General features: G+C 49.6%; 1 protein-coding gene across 1 annotated transcript in view; it reads right to left on the reverse strand.

Annotated features, from left to right (window-relative positions):
• MEGF8 (multiple EGF like domains 8) overlaps positions 1-14,914 on the reverse strand; it is a 34,232-nt gene that overhangs the window by 2,672 nt on the left and 16,646 nt on the right. The window contains exons 23-42 of the mRNA XM_042440122.1: positions 14,478-14,688; positions 14,073-14,292; positions 13,470-13,602; positions 12,725-12,939; positions 11,602-11,712; positions 10,659-10,777; positions 9,920-10,124; positions 9,335-9,506; positions 8,480-8,643; positions 7,974-8,118; positions 7,045-7,283; positions 5,839-5,967; positions 5,242-5,452; positions 4,327-4,541; positions 3,782-3,989; positions 3,211-3,373; positions 2,703-2,895; positions 1,871-2,041; positions 969-1,099; positions 320-452 (exon numbers count right to left, since the gene is read on the reverse strand). Of these exons, the coding sequence (XP_042296056.1) occupies positions 320-452; positions 969-1,099; positions 1,871-2,041; positions 2,703-2,895; positions 3,211-3,373; positions 3,782-3,989; positions 4,327-4,541; positions 5,242-5,452; positions 5,839-5,967; positions 7,045-7,283; positions 7,974-8,118; positions 8,480-8,643; positions 9,335-9,506; positions 9,920-10,124; positions 10,659-10,777; positions 11,602-11,712; positions 12,725-12,939; positions 13,470-13,602; positions 14,073-14,292; positions 14,478-14,688 (3,488 nt within the window). The remainder of the gene's footprint in view (positions 1-319; positions 453-968; positions 1,100-1,870; positions 2,042-2,702; positions 2,896-3,210; positions 3,374-3,781; positions 3,990-4,326; positions 4,542-5,241; positions 5,453-5,838; positions 5,968-7,044; positions 7,284-7,973; positions 8,119-8,479; positions 8,644-9,334; positions 9,507-9,919; positions 10,125-10,658; positions 10,778-11,601; positions 11,713-12,724; positions 12,940-13,469; positions 13,603-14,072; positions 14,293-14,477; positions 14,689-14,914) is intronic.

The raw sequence follows: 14,914 nt of genomic DNA on the forward strand, positions 1-14,914 counted from the left end.
TGTAGTTACCATAATTAACAACATATCTACTGACTTCTTAGGCTATCTGACATGAAGAGGTGTGTGCAGTTTTTCGTCTTCTTTTGTACCAAGGATTGGTCCCATTTTTTTGTGCTTGTAGGGCCAGCAGCCAAGAGTTTGCTGACCAGTCCTGGACCACGGACCACGGACCACTACTTTAAGTAGGGATACTCAAACCACTCACTATGTATCTCAACAATATTCTCATCTCTTTGTTTCAATTCCTCCCTGTTGCTGTATCCACCAAAGCCCCTAATTCTGTAAACTGCTCCCCATCCCTGCTTCCAGAGCCCCAGACCTGTTGCTTGTAGCAGTCCTTTTTGTCAGACTGGGCGCTGTTTTGACAGCCTCCGGTCTCCGTGTTGTTCTGGCAGGGGCAGCCGGTCCCATCCAGCTCATTGCAAGAGTCCGCATGGCCATTGCATTGGCACCTGAGAAAAGGACAGTGGGGGTTGTTAGACAGCAAGCCTTGGTCTCCTCCCATTTGCAGCCCTGTGTCCAGGACTAAGCATCATGATGGTGGATAAAGAGCAAAGGTGGCAATGTAAGACATGGCGTGGCTCCCAGACATGGATGGGATCTCTCTAGCTCCCTGTGTCCAAAATTCCAAAAACTATATTTTTCAGTATGCTTTTGGGGCAATTTGAGACCAAAACACTTTGCTAAATCCATTGAAACCACCTGCAGATGCAGTGGTCTGCCTTTCCCCAACACAGAACCCCCTGCATGGATATTCCAGCCACAGTTTGGCCTAAAATTGTGACCAGAAATAATAATAATAATAATATAGCAACAACAATTATTAGGTGTATTAATGGTGTACTTTGGCATAATAGCTATCCCTGGAAGGGAATTAGTGAGGAAACTGGACAGGGGTACAGCTCAATGGAATGACCTACCCTCGGCCACTCTACGGTTCATGGGGGCAAGTTGCCCAGTGCCCTTACTTGGTGCATTTCCCCTCCAGCAGGAAATAGCCATGCAAGCAGCTCTCACACTTCTCTCCAAAGCTGTTGTTCTGGCAATTCACACACACTGCAGCATCCTCTGCAGGTCCCTCTGCCACCCATTTGGGGATCTGTATGGAGGAAAAGGTTGAAGTGGAAATGCTGGCAAGACAGTTTGGCACTCGCCACACACCAGCACCCCTGTGGCTAACCAAAGATTATGGACCCCACAACACAACCAGGCACCCTTGAGATTGGGATGCAGTCACAATGAGTAGTAAAAGGTTGCCTAATCTTCTAAACAGTAGCCTCAGTTAAGTCATTTTGGGGAGGGAGTTCATTTGCTTCAGGATTCATTCATTCGTCTTTTTGGCATCACTACTACAGGTTAGCTAGAATTCCAAAATCCAAAATACTCCAAACCCAAACCTTCTTTTCCACAGGCAGCCGAGATAGTGATTTCTTTGCTTTCTGTTTAACTTGGTTTCATGCACAAACTTATTAAATATGTTCTGTATAAAATTGCCTTCAGGTTATATATAATAAGACATATATGAAACATAAATGAATTTTACTGTTAAGAGGTGGCTACTGTCTCCAAAGATATTGCATTATGTATGTATATGCAAATACAGGTATTCCGAAATCCAAAACAAAAACCTGAAATCCAAAACAGTCCTGGTCCCAAGCATTTCAGATAAGGGAGATTCAACTTGTACTGTTGTTAGCTGTCATTACTTGACATAAAGAGATGAAGGCAGAGAATGGAGATTCTAATGTCCATCCTGTTATATTAACAAACCAGATCCCTCTTATCTGGTCCAGTCTGAGGGCTGTTATGCCCACTTCAGAGAGGCATGCCACCCGTCCCCAGCTCCAGCCGCGTGGCCCATGGCACTCACCAAGGCTGGCTCCAGTGGGAAGCGGACTGGGTCTCGGCGAGCCCTCTCATATTCCTCCCGTGTGATGCAGAGGTTGCTGTTTCCACGGCAGAAGGCATGGCATGGCCGGCAAGCGCCCCCGTTTAGTGCCAAGCCAACAAAGAGGGGCTGGCATTTTTCACAATGCTGGCCCTATGGAGGAAGGAGGAAGGGGGCAGCAGCAGATAAATAATCGGAGCAAGGCGTGGGGAGAACGCCAAGGGATATCGCTACCAGGGTCTTACACATGCACTACAATTCCCCAACAGAAGCTGCTAGACTTTTCTGACTGTCGCACAATGTCCGCATTTGTTTCTAGGCTGCAGAAGTGGAATTGCACATGTGATGTTGTTACACAAATGGATGTGCATGGGCCTGAGCTTTCAGCTGTGCAATGATTTCATTCAACATAAGGATTATATAGCATGGACAGTGCATTCACACCACTTGCAGAAATGTCTGCTATGTATGCAGTCTAAATGCACAGTACGCTATGATATCCACGGATTTGATATCCAGTTTCACTTATCCAAGTCTGAAAAGAACAATTTCTCTGTAGGCATTTGTAGGTCCTCCAGTCTCTGGTCAACTTCCAGCCCCAGCATACTACAGAACCCCAATCCAACCCTGTTAGGGTTACTTTTTGTCACTGCCTGCATTTTGAGAGGGACAGCAGAACAAAATGGAGGTATCTGGGCTTGCTGTGGGGAAGGGAGGGTAGCCCACCAGGGTGTCTGGGGGGCCATGGTCCTGATTCCAACACAGTTGCCTCTCCACCTGCCCCCCATCCCAGAGATGCCCCTCCAAATCTCACCATGGTGTTGTTGAAGCATTCCAGGCACTGATCCTGTGCCTCCACGCCTTCGCAGTTGCTGTGCTTGTTGCACTGGCACTCCACGGAGCAGTTCCGTCCCACGTAGCCAAAGTGGCACAGGCAAGAGTTGGGCTCCACGCACGTCCCGTTCACACAGCCCTGCTCGCACACCGGCTTGCACAGCCCTGTCACACTGCAAAGGAAGGAAAATCTCAGGACCATGACAAGAAGTGGCCAGGGCAACATTTGTGGTGAAGAACTGCTCTTGTGCCCCAGGGCCAGTTCCCCTTGGTCCTCCAATGCCTCAGTGAACACTGCCCTATGCCTCTCCTGCCCTCTGGCATTCACTTGTCCAGTGTGTAGCCATTTGGTATTTCCACCTGTAGAACCACCCTATGGCTAGCCATTCACCAACCTCAGGCCTAGACATAAAATGACCACATCATCCCCTTTTCCCTTCGGTGTCTCAGCCAGGTCCCCTTTGTCTCTCCTGCCCTCCAGCACTCACTTGTCCAGCATGTAGCCATTCTTGCAGGTGCATTGGTATCCCTGGGGCAGGTCATTGCAGTTTTGCGTCTCATTGCAATCATGGTGCCCATTCAGACACTCGTTCTCAGGAGGACAGGACATGAAGGCCCAGTCAGCCTTTGGACCGCAGGACTCCAACAGACCTGCAAGGGAGGAGAATGCCAACAGTGAGCTGCCAAAGGTTCTTCTTATGAGCAAAATTAATTCGCCTGGCATTGAATGTCACATTGCTCCCTTGCTCTTGGTGGCACAGCTTATGCGCATGTGTATCTTATTTTGAATGAGAGTTAATGGCTCACTGTGGTCCATCCCTCAGCCCCAAAGGGGCACTGCTACAACCATTAAACGGTCGAAAGAGAGAAAGGACCGAGCAGCAGGGTTGCCTCCTAACCCCACTGCCTTTCTTCAGTGATAAGAGAAGAGGACAACCACCTTGTTCCTATCCTATGTGCAGTTCCACAGTCTCTGCCCCATGTGGCTTCCTGTTCCCCAACTGCTTCCCTGAGAAGATGACTTGGAAAGCTGTGGCACAGTTTTTGCCTGGTACATACCTTGGCGAGGGCCGCTCCGTCCGCCTTCCATGCAGCGCCCTTTGCCATTTTCTCCTCGCAGTCCACACCAGCCGCAACGGGGCTGCTGGATGCAGAGGGCACACTGCTGGAAGTGTGAGCAAGATGGGGCGCAGCTCTCGGAGCCGCTCAGCACCCGGCCGCACATCCCGGCCGCACAACGCATGGGAAGGTAAGTGGGGCTCATGCACTGCAGGAAGACAGAGAGAGGGGAAGGAATGGGTCAGACCTCATGGGGGCTAGCGTACCCTTTGCAGACACATGCAAAAACGCCAATGCCCACTCTCCAAATTGAATTGTGCATCAGAAATAAAATTATGCATGGCAAATCTGAACTGGCCACACAATTTTAAGTTGAATTTCCTGCTAACTAAAAAGGATGGGGAAAAGGTTATACATTTTTGGGAATCTCTCCAATGTACAGAATCAAGGAGCCAAGTGCTGGAAAGGGTGGTGTTTGTGTGGAGCAAGCAGGGAATTAGAAATGGGGAAAGGACAGTGCTCAGAGGCTGGGTCATGGAGGTTACCTGCTGCAAAGAGACGCTCCAGACACACTGCTGCCACCCTCCGTCGGCCCCCTTGGAGCTGAGGCACTCCCCGCAGGTGCTGTGGTTGTGGCAAGGCGTGGGGCAGGCCAGTGGGGGAGAGGACTCCACCGGCATCGGGGAGACGTTGAGCAGAGAGTGGCTGAAGCAGGTCCAGTCGTAGGTGGGCTGCACGCTGAGGATGCGGCGTGTCTCCCCTGGGCGATGGGAAGGAGAGGGGTCAAGATGTGCAGGCAATGAAGGGTGAGAATCCTTCCCCAGAGATGGCTGGACACTTTGGGCTTCAGTTCTATTATAGCCAAGGTGCAGCCCTTGTACCCCACTTCTGTGGCCTTGAAGTCCTTCCCCCAAAAGCCCACAATTTAAAAAAAGTATATTTCAGTGTGATTTTGGGGGCAACCTTTGCCTCCAAACAGAAAGCCTCCCAGACACATGAAAGTATATGAAAATAACCCACAAGAACTCCACCACCCTATACAACCCCAAATCCCTGTTTTCCTTTGCAGTCCCTCCCAAAATGGAGTCATGCTTCACCATTTTGAGAGGGACTGCAGTGGAAAACAGAAGTATTTGGGCTTGATGTGGGGTGATATGGCCACAAGAGTTGAAGAACTGGACCTGGCCTCCATGCACCTAGGCACCCTGCAGAAAATGCCAGGGCTAGAGTCCACCAGGATGCCCTCTTGCATGCAAGGACCAGTGAAATGGGCTTGATTCATTCATGAGTCCACACAGACCTTCATCCCCCTCTCCATCCTCCCAAGCTCTTTCCATCCTTCTGTGCAGTCCCTTTTCTCATCCATCTCCCTGGTTCCCTTGTGTTCTCCCTGCCAAGGATCTCCATAGCCAATGGTTTCCTGCTTGCCCAGGCCTCTTCCTCGCCAAATATCCACTCACCGGTGCGCTTGAACTGCCGTGTCCACATGCACTTCCCGGAGGCCGTGCACTTGGCGCAGTCGGAGGCCTCGCACGAGATCTCTGAGCAGTTGCTCGCCACAAAGATCTCCCGCTGGTTGATGCGACAATCATTCTCTGAGGTGCAGCTGCCGGTGCTGCCGATGCAAGCTCCTTCGGGGCAGTTGGTGCACCATTTGCACTGGGGCAAAGCCTGGGGACGATGGAAGAGACACCAGAGTCAGAGCCCAGATGCTGAAAGTTCTCTAGTCCTTACCTCTATTGCCATGCTGTTTCATTTCCGTGCTGTTTGGCATGTTCCAAGGTAGCATCCAATAATCCCACAGGGATTGAAAAATGTAGGTTTGGGGTGGAAAACTCTTTTAAGGCTATAAAAAATGTAAGTTTGGGATGTGTGTGTGTGTATCAGGGCCTTTGTGGAGTTGGTGGAAGTCCCATGCACTCCACTCAAAGACCCATATGAAGCTTGCAAATATAACAGCGGCCACCTATCCATAGCCATCCCTGAAAAGTCCCTGCAGGAACGCAAAGATTGGGAACCCCAATCCCTCCCCTAACAAAGAGCAGGCTGGTACTCACTGGGATGCCCAGGCTGTGGGCCATGGAGCGTGGATGCTGGGCAAGGCACTCACTGCAAGTCCTGAGGCGCCGGCACTCATCCGCGGACTGTGGGGTGGGGAAGCAGGAGGCCATGCCAAAGGAACAGCCCTGCCTGAAGGAAGGAAGGAAGGAAGGGAAGAAAGGTCAGGCCATCCATATTCTGCATTTTGCAGAAAGTTCTGGTTCTTCCTGTGAGATTTAAGTGCATGGTAGAAAGGTATCAGAGCATCTTCCTAGACCTTCTGGAGATAAGAATGTCTATTTTGTGGATGAGGAATATGCCGAGCTAAAAAAAAACTTGGGCTAATAACGGCACATTCTCTAGAATTGTTACAATAATGGCCATGTTATGGCAAAGATAATAACATTCATCTGAACTGTGGACCTATATCCATTACACCCCATTATATGTGTGCCTTCAAAGACTATGACTTATGGAGGATCTCTCCTAGGGTTTTCTGGCCAGATTCCTTCATCACTGCCTTCTTCTGAAGCCACCCAATGGGTTTCTATGGCCGGGTGAGGATTTGAACCCTGGTCTCCCATAGTCCAGCACTCAAACCATTACATCATGCTGGCTCTTTTAGAAATAAGAAGGTTCCCTTGAATAGATTTATTCCAAGAAGTTTGATACTTTTGCCTTCCTCAGAGAATATGCACCCAGTGGGTTTCTGTGGCTGAGGAAGGATTTGAACCCTGGTCCTAGTCAAACCATCAAACCACTGCACCATGTTGGTTCTCCCATTACCCAAATCTGCCATTACTACCTGTTTTTCTTATCAATGTTGCTGCGTGCTTTCGAGTCATTTCAGACTCATGGTGACCCTACACCAAACCTATTGTGGGGTTTTCTTGGCAGGTTTCTCCAGACGGGGTTTGCCATGGCCATCCTCTGAGGCTGAGAGAATGTCTCTTACCCAGGGTTACCCAATGGGTTTCCATGGCTGAGCCTGAATTCGAACCCTGTTCTCCAGAATCATAGTCCAACACTCAAACCACTATATCATGCTGGCTCTGCACCCAAAGTCCTTTCCCCCAAAACATACAGCCCAAATTTTTCTTGATTGCTAACCAGCTCCACACAGAGCAAGGGCTCTCTTCCAGGGAAGAGCTTGGGACCCCCCCTTAATTTCATCGCAAGACCTGCAGTCCAGCCCCCTTCCTTTCAGCCCCCCACCACAATGCCACCTGTCCATACCTCTCGGCAGAGAGGCAGCTGCCGTGGCACCAGGTGCAGCTGGCATTGGACGTGTTGCAGGCCTCCAGGCTGGGGAAGATGAGGCAGGGGTCGGTGGGGACCAAGAGAGCCACCATGTGCCCCAAGGCCACCCCATTGAAGCCCCCTGAGAGGTAGATGCGGCCCCCGGCTGCTGCCACAGCGTGGGCAATGGTCTCCATGATGGGTTCGCCCACCATGGCTCCAGCTGCAGAAGAGGGAAGGAAAAGTGTTGGTGAACAAAATAAAGCATCAGGCGCATGATTAAGGTCTAATCCACACTGTAGAAATAATCCAGTTTGAGACCACTTTTACTGCCCTGGTTCAGTGCTATAGAATCCTGGGAATCATAGAGCTCTCTGACAGAGGCAGCTTAATGTCTCCCAAAGCTACAGTTCCCAGGATTCCCTACCATTGCTCTAGGGCAGATCAAGCGGTCTCAAACTGGATTATTTCTGCATTATTATTTATTTGGACCTAGGTCTTGCTCAGTTGAAACAGGGAATTTCAACTGTTGCTGTTGTTAAAATCACACCATACAATGTTAAAAATATAATTAAGCTACCAATAACATTAAAAGGAGTGTAAAACAAACCACTGAAAGGGAAATACAAACTTAGGTAGATAACTGAACACGTATCTCAATGAATGTTAAAGAGAACAAACTAAGAAGACTGGAATATGTTATATACATGATATTTTCATATTGACTCCATGCAAGTGAGGAAGCCCAAGATTCTGCGCCATAAAACTTATAATTCTGCAATCCATAGAAACACCTTGTGAATTCAGTTTCTGGGAAAGAAGGAATGGGGACCTGCCTGGACCACTTGCTTTTTTGAAATCTCAAACACATGGGCAAGATGCCACCTTTTGCAGCTGAGTCCTTTGTTCTCACCTGTGCTGTTAGGGAGGATCCAAGTATTGCAATTCAGCTGGTAGAAGAAAAGGTGGTTGGTGAAATTTTCACGCTCGGTGCGCCCTCCGATCACCACCATGGTGTCCTTCAGCACGGCTGCCACATGGAAGAAGTGAGCCAAGGGCTGGAAGGGGATGCGAAAGATGTGGGGTTTATAAGGGACAGGAAAGGGCCCAATGAATGCCCCCTCCCCACCTGCCACTCCATGGGGCTCCTTCCCAAGCCAAGACATCCAGGCCAACCTCCCCCAAACAGGGAGAAAAATAGGGTCTGCATTTCTCCCCTCCAGCCCCCAAAAGTTGCATCCTTGATTCATTACAGCTGGACTTACAATTTCTCCTGGAATTAACTGCGTAAGGAAATATTCCTTCAATTTATGCTAGGTTCAGGGGATGTTGGATTGCAACCATGGATTTACCTCCCGGAAGCAACTCTGGGTCATAACACCAGGCATGACCATTAATCCTGGCCCGGCCATCCCTCACCTTTGGCCCTTGAGATGGGGCCAACAAGCTCCACGTCAAATTGGGGTAGTAAAGGCTGTAGAGCTCAGCAGAGGCAGAAACCATCTCCACATGGAAGCGATGCCCACCAAAGACGTAGATGGCATCCGTGCCTTCGTGGTAGACAGCAGAGTGTCCATACAGGCCTGGAAAGAGAAAGCATTATCTTTTATCTTTAGCACCAGGTTATAGGCTTTTCCTTCTCTTCTTGCTGCTGTTGAATTTTATATGCAATTAATGTATATATTATAAAATACATTATATAAAATATATTGCAATATAATATAGACTGCGTCGTTTCTGCCACAAAAACAGGATAGAAGGCTGCTAAAGAATTAAAAGTCTACACTAAAAGTATGCAACAGACCAACACTGAAATGGAACTAAACTCTCAATAACTTTGGAAACAAACTGAAAATAATTTTGAAACAGTGCAATTCTAAATGTTGTGGCATCCTAATAAGGGTCCTTGTGTTAAAAAACATTCAAATCCTGCTGGAATAGAAAGGGCTTTGGCTGGCAGAGCAAGGGCAACAAGGAGGAAGATGCTATTAGCCATTTTGGGAAGGGAGATTCCCAGCTCAGGGACAGTCACTGAGAAAGATAGAGACAGGTATGGCTTTCCAGCATGCGCACCTTGCAAGTTGGAGGTGGCAAAAATCTGTGCCATAATCCCCCTTTCTGGGATGCTTTTGGGAAGAGATGGTTGGCTTAGAAAGCAAGATAAATGCAAGGTGCTCCTAGCCTTACGCTCTTTTCAATTTGTTTGGTTGCAGAACCACTACCTAATTACCCCACGGATCCACCCAAACTCCCACTCCCATGGATTCCTGCTACCGGTAGGAGGCGTCCCGGCCTGGTTCCCCGCGTGCCAGGTCTCCGACATCACATTATACTCCAAGAGTTTCTTGTTGAAGCCGTTCTCGGGAGAATAGCCACCAATGAGGAGCAAGGAGGACCCACGCCGAGCCGTGAGAGTGTGGCCAGCCACAGCCGGGATCAAGGGATCCTGGAAGAGACAGGAAGGCAAGAGAGGAGTGGTCAGGACCTGAACGTTAGAGGAGCAGAGGAGTTGGTGGGGCACAGAGTCCCTCACTTTCTTGGCTATCCTGAATTTTCTGCAGTGAGCAGGAATCATGTGGCCTTCTAGACCTTTTGAGACTGCAGCTCCCATAACCCCACGCCACTGGCTCTGCAGGCTGAGGATGATGGGAGTTGGAGACCAGAAAAATCTGGAGGGCCAATGGTGAGCAGACATTGAAAGCATGTTATCTGACCCAGGGAAAGACCACCTTGGCCCTCTCAGGAACCTTCTAGAAGCATCTGTGCAAAGCTAATGGAGCCAACAACTATGCGTAACTGTAGCACAACTTGCAAGGACCCATCTTGCATCATTCTAACAGCATGAAGCCAGTGCATTACCTGCACAAGCCTCCACTGCAGGGTGGTGAGGTTGAGCAGCCAGAAGTCGCTGACCACCCCGTCGGCCGTCAGCCCACCAAGGAGGTACATGGCCTTGGAGGCAGGGATGTAGGCGGCTGCGTGGAAGTACCGGGGGTTGGGCCCAGGGCCTCGGTCCTCTGTCCCAGCCAGCATCTGTGTCCAGCGGCGCTCGACAATGGAGTACCTGCGGAGAAACAATGTCCTCTGCTGTCTAGGAGGGGAAAGGCACTGAGGGTCTCCAGTCACCCTGATTTATTTTAGCCTGAGTGTTCAAAAATTTCAATCCACTTCTTCAAATGCACAGGGAGAGAGATCCATAAAAGCTGGGCTAATATAAATCAGACTTAGACAAAGTTAGGCAAACGCATGGGAGCTGGAGAGTGATGGGGAGGAAGGAGTCTTCCACAGATATCACCGTAGGACACCCCAATGGAGGGAATGCCTTGTTTCCCATCCAAAATAATAACCAGAAGTGACATGACCCATCACTCCTGGTCAGCATCTTGGGAAAAGACATTTTGGGGTAAGGCACACAGGATTGTGTGTGGGTTTGAGGGACTGGGGGGGTGTCCAAGGGCCAAATCTTGAGGTCCGGGGGGTGGCCATGTGGCCCATGGGCCAAACATTCCCCACTGTAGGCATAAAGGTGCTTCAAGGCTCTTTGTCCCCTTCCCTTTGCCTCAAATCAGACTGACGTGGATCTCTCTTTGTGCCCCACCTGTAAACGTTGCCCAGCATCCCTTCCCGCAACGACATCCCCCCGAACATCCAGAGCGTGTTGTCTGGCCCCTCCACCATGGTGTGGCCCAGACGGTGGAGGAACCGGCTGGCTGTGTCCTGGAGGAACAAGAGAGAGATGCAAACCATGTTCAGATGTGGACCACCATTCAGCGGGAGCAAAGATGCACCCACTTCCATTGAGCAACTAGTCAGTTCACCCTGCAGCTCCAAAAGTACAGAAAATGGTTTGGGAGAGATGCCCTGAGCTTGTCTTCAGCGCCCTAAAACCCAGAAGCTTGGAAGAGCACCATTTGCTCATTCGGACATAAATGTTCCCACTGCTGTTAATGATAAAGCATTTTTTAAAAAATACCTTGAGATGAACAACAGTCAGACTTCCCACCAGCATGTGCCACTTGCACCAGCCCCAAAGGCTGGCCTTCCAAAGTTACTCTTTTTAGGGGGACTATGACTCCCAGAATCCTCTAGCCACTGGGGGATTATGGGAATTTAGGTTCCAAAAGTATAACCTCCTTTGAAAAAAAATCTGGTCAATGAGAATCAACAACAGCATAGAGATTTGAGTGCTGGATTTGAAAGCCCAAACACTGTAAGACCAGAGTTCAAATCCCTGCTCCGCCATGAAACCCACTGGACAAGTCACATACTCTCAGCCTCAGTGGAAGGCAAAGGCAAACCTCTCTCTGAACACATCTTGCCAACAAAACCCCACAATAGGTTTGCTTTAGGGTCACGATGAGTCACAAAAGGAACACAACACCCAGAGCACAATACTATGCTGGCTCTCTGACTCCCTATGAAACCCACAAAGCACACTCTGGAAGCCACCAGACCCCAAAAGGTGTCGTGTTGTGGGTCTCGTGCCCTGTCCATCTCCACCAGAAGGTACTTGGGGGGCATGGGTAGTGGAGGTCACTTACGGCGGTCAGTTGGGTGTCAATCAAGGTCTCCCACACGATCTTGCCCGCGTCCAGTGGCACGGAGCAATCCACGCCAGCAAAACGATCGCTGCAGACGCAGAGGCCAAGGCTCTGGGGAGGAGGAAGAGGAAACATTTCTTGCCCCTGACCATCCAAGGTTCCAGATGTTTTAGCATCTGTGCAGCTTGCAAGAAGCTTGGCGGGCAAAGGAGCATCATCCCTGTCCCTATGTGAGCCCCTGCCATCTAAAATAGTAAATGAACCTCCTTGCACCTTGGCCACAAGATAATGAACAACCACTAAGGGGGTGCGGGGGGGGGGGGGGGGGCCGCCCCCCCGCGCCAACCTAAAAAGGGGGGGGGGGGGGGGGGGGGGTGACACCACTGTTCCTCAAACTCCTAACCTCTGGCAAAAACAGGCTGTGGCATTCATCTGCTTCCCTTTAAAATGCTTTAAGAGACGGTGGGAGTTCGGAGAAAGGAAAGTTCTAGAATTTTTTAAAATTAAAATTTCACATTTCAAAATTTGAAAAAAAAGTAATTTTTAAAAATATATATATATATATTAAAAATTCTTTAAAAACATAACATTTTAACCAAACTTCACTATATATGTACAGTGGGCCCTTCTTATCTGCTGGGGTTTGGTTCCAGGATCCCTCTGTGGATACCAAAATTCGTGGATGCTCAAGTCTCATTAAATATAATGGCAGAGTAAAATGGTGCCCCTTTTATCAAAGGGCAAAATCAAGGTTTGCCTATGGGAATTTGTATATTTTTAAAGTATTTTCAAGCCGTGGATGTTTGAATCTGTGGATAAAAAAAAAATCCATGGATAAGGAGGGCTTTAAATGAATTTAGGTTGTGCATATGATATTGTAATTTGAAGAGTATACTTTTGCTAGTTGTTTATAGCACAACTATTAGCATTACATTCAGTGGCATACGGGAATTACAATTTACATTAGTGCAAAAAACATTACTCAGGATTCTGTGTGGTGTAAAATGGGAGGAGGTCAATGGGGGGGTGACACCATGAGTGACCGCAGCGGGTGACCCTGATGCACAAGCAACATTATCACAGGGATGCAGGCGGATAGGGACATGCGCACAGCTGCGCCTACCCTGTTGCACGTCCCTTGTCCAGCATGGGCCGTACAGTTGCCCGGACAGGTCTGGTACTGGCAGCTGGGCCCCGTGTAGCCCACCCGGCAGACGCAGCGGCCCTCCTGGCACTCCTGGTTGGGTTGGCAGCTGGGGCGGCACCGGTGGACTGTGTAAGTGGCGTTGAAGCCGGACGCCTCGCTGGAGTTGGCCTCGTAGTAAATGACCAGCAGGCCTGCAAAGACAAGAGGCAAGGAGAGAATCCATACTCAGAAACAAGAAGACATGCTGGCGAAAGTACCAAATGTAAAAAGATATCTCTGGAAGGCAATTAAGATACTCAGAAAAATTGAAGCAAAATACAAAAGCCAATAGAGCAGCAACCTTTTAAAAGCCCTTGCGGTCAATATTTGAAAGCCTGTTAGAGCAGAAACATTCCTTCTGATGTTCAATCAAGATCTACCCGCCTGTCAATCCACGAAACCTGGACCTACTTACAGACCTTCTCTCTGGGCAGCCCCTGAGATATTTAAAGCAGGCCACCACACCATTCCTATGTCTTCTCTTGACCAAGTGGACCATGCCCATCCACTTCAACCATGCCTCCTTCGTTTTGTTCTCCATCCCTCCTACCATCTTTGTTGCCCTTCTCTGACCTTGCTCCAACTTGTTTCTGTCCTTCTGAGCTGGACCATTCCTGACCAATGGATTAGGGTCATCTCCCATTTTCTCCACCTCCTTTGAAACCCTGCTTGTTCTTCCTACCTGATATGGCTTCCACCGTCATGGGACGGCTCCAGCCTTGACCGCAGAAGGCCCCGATCAGAGTGCGGTCCAGCTGGATCAGGCCCGTATCCAGAAAGTCAGGTAAGCCATCAAAAACATAGACGTAGTTGTTCTACAGAGAGACCAAACAAGGCTAACGATAACAGATTCACACTTTTGCCCTTTAACAAGAGTTTCTCATTTTTGCCCCATCCTCAAGGTGCAACTATACAGCATAAATAATGCAATTTGGCGTCACTTTAACTGCCATGGCTCCATCCCACAGAACCCTGGGATTTGTAATTTTGTGAGACATTTAGCTTTCTCTGGGTGTATCTACACTGTAGAAATAATGCAGTTTGGCCCCACTTCCTCTGCCGTGGCTGCATGCTACAGAATCCTGGGATTTGTAGTTTGGTGAGGCACCAGCACTTTGGCAAAGAACGCTAAGGTCCTTGCAAAACTACAAATACAACTAACACATATGCATTAGCTATATATTTCTTCTGGTTTTCAGACATCATTGGTCTTCAGAACCAAGTCTGGGCTCCATCCATCCGTCCGTCCCCATAGATCTCCACCCACCCAGAGCCCCATGCTCACCATACAAAGGGTGTCAGGCTGGATCGTGAGGGTGATGGTGGGGCAGGTCTGGTCCGGCTGGCAGGGCTGCACGCCATCTCCGGTCGACAACACCCAGACGCAGTAGGACAGCCCGCCAAGCGGGGGTCCCCCAGCCCTTTGGGAGCTCAGCGAGGAAGATGCGGAAAGGTTGGCCAGCAAGGACCGCCCAAGGCATTCCTGATAGCAGACGCCTTTGTTTCTGGAGGAGGAAACAACCCTCAGGAAGATTGGACCCAGTGGGTTTCTATGGCTGAACTGGGCTTTGAACCTTGGTCTCCAGAGTCTGAGTCCAATGCTCAAACCACTACACCATGCTGACTCACCTCCATTATTACAATTTGCGGCATGCGACACAGCCCAAGCCGCCTGTTCCAGCTTGCTCACCTGGGATCCCCGTAGTATCCTGGGGCGCAGCGCTCACAGTGGGTCCCCTCCGTGGGTGGGCCGCAGTAGCAGGCCCCCGTGGTCCCATGGCAGAAGCCCATCTCCTCCAAGCCGTGGCCATTGCAAGCACACTCCTGGCAGCCACTTGGGTCAGTGGCGTTGCCATAACTGCCCGGGCGGCAAAGGTGGCAGCGGTCACCATGCGTCCAGTCTGGCAGGAAACAAACAGAATAAAAAGCATCAGAGAGAAAATGCAGCCATAGCAAATAGGGATGGGGTAGTTTCCTCCTTATCCATCCAGCCTTTAGAGTAAGCAGAAACATTTATGCCTGCTGGGATTTTGTAAATTCTTTGGCATCGTGTTCCTTTATTTCATCCTTTACATCCTTTGTTGAATGCCCCTAAGTTTTGCCCTCAGCTTATCCACGGATCACATC

Source organism: Sceloporus undulatus, chromosome 9, assembly GCF_019175285.1.
Source record: "Sceloporus undulatus isolate JIND9_A2432 ecotype Alabama chromosome 9, SceUnd_v1.1, whole genome shotgun sequence".
Taxonomy (NCBI): domain Eukaryota; kingdom Metazoa; phylum Chordata; class Lepidosauria; order Squamata; family Phrynosomatidae; genus Sceloporus; species Sceloporus undulatus.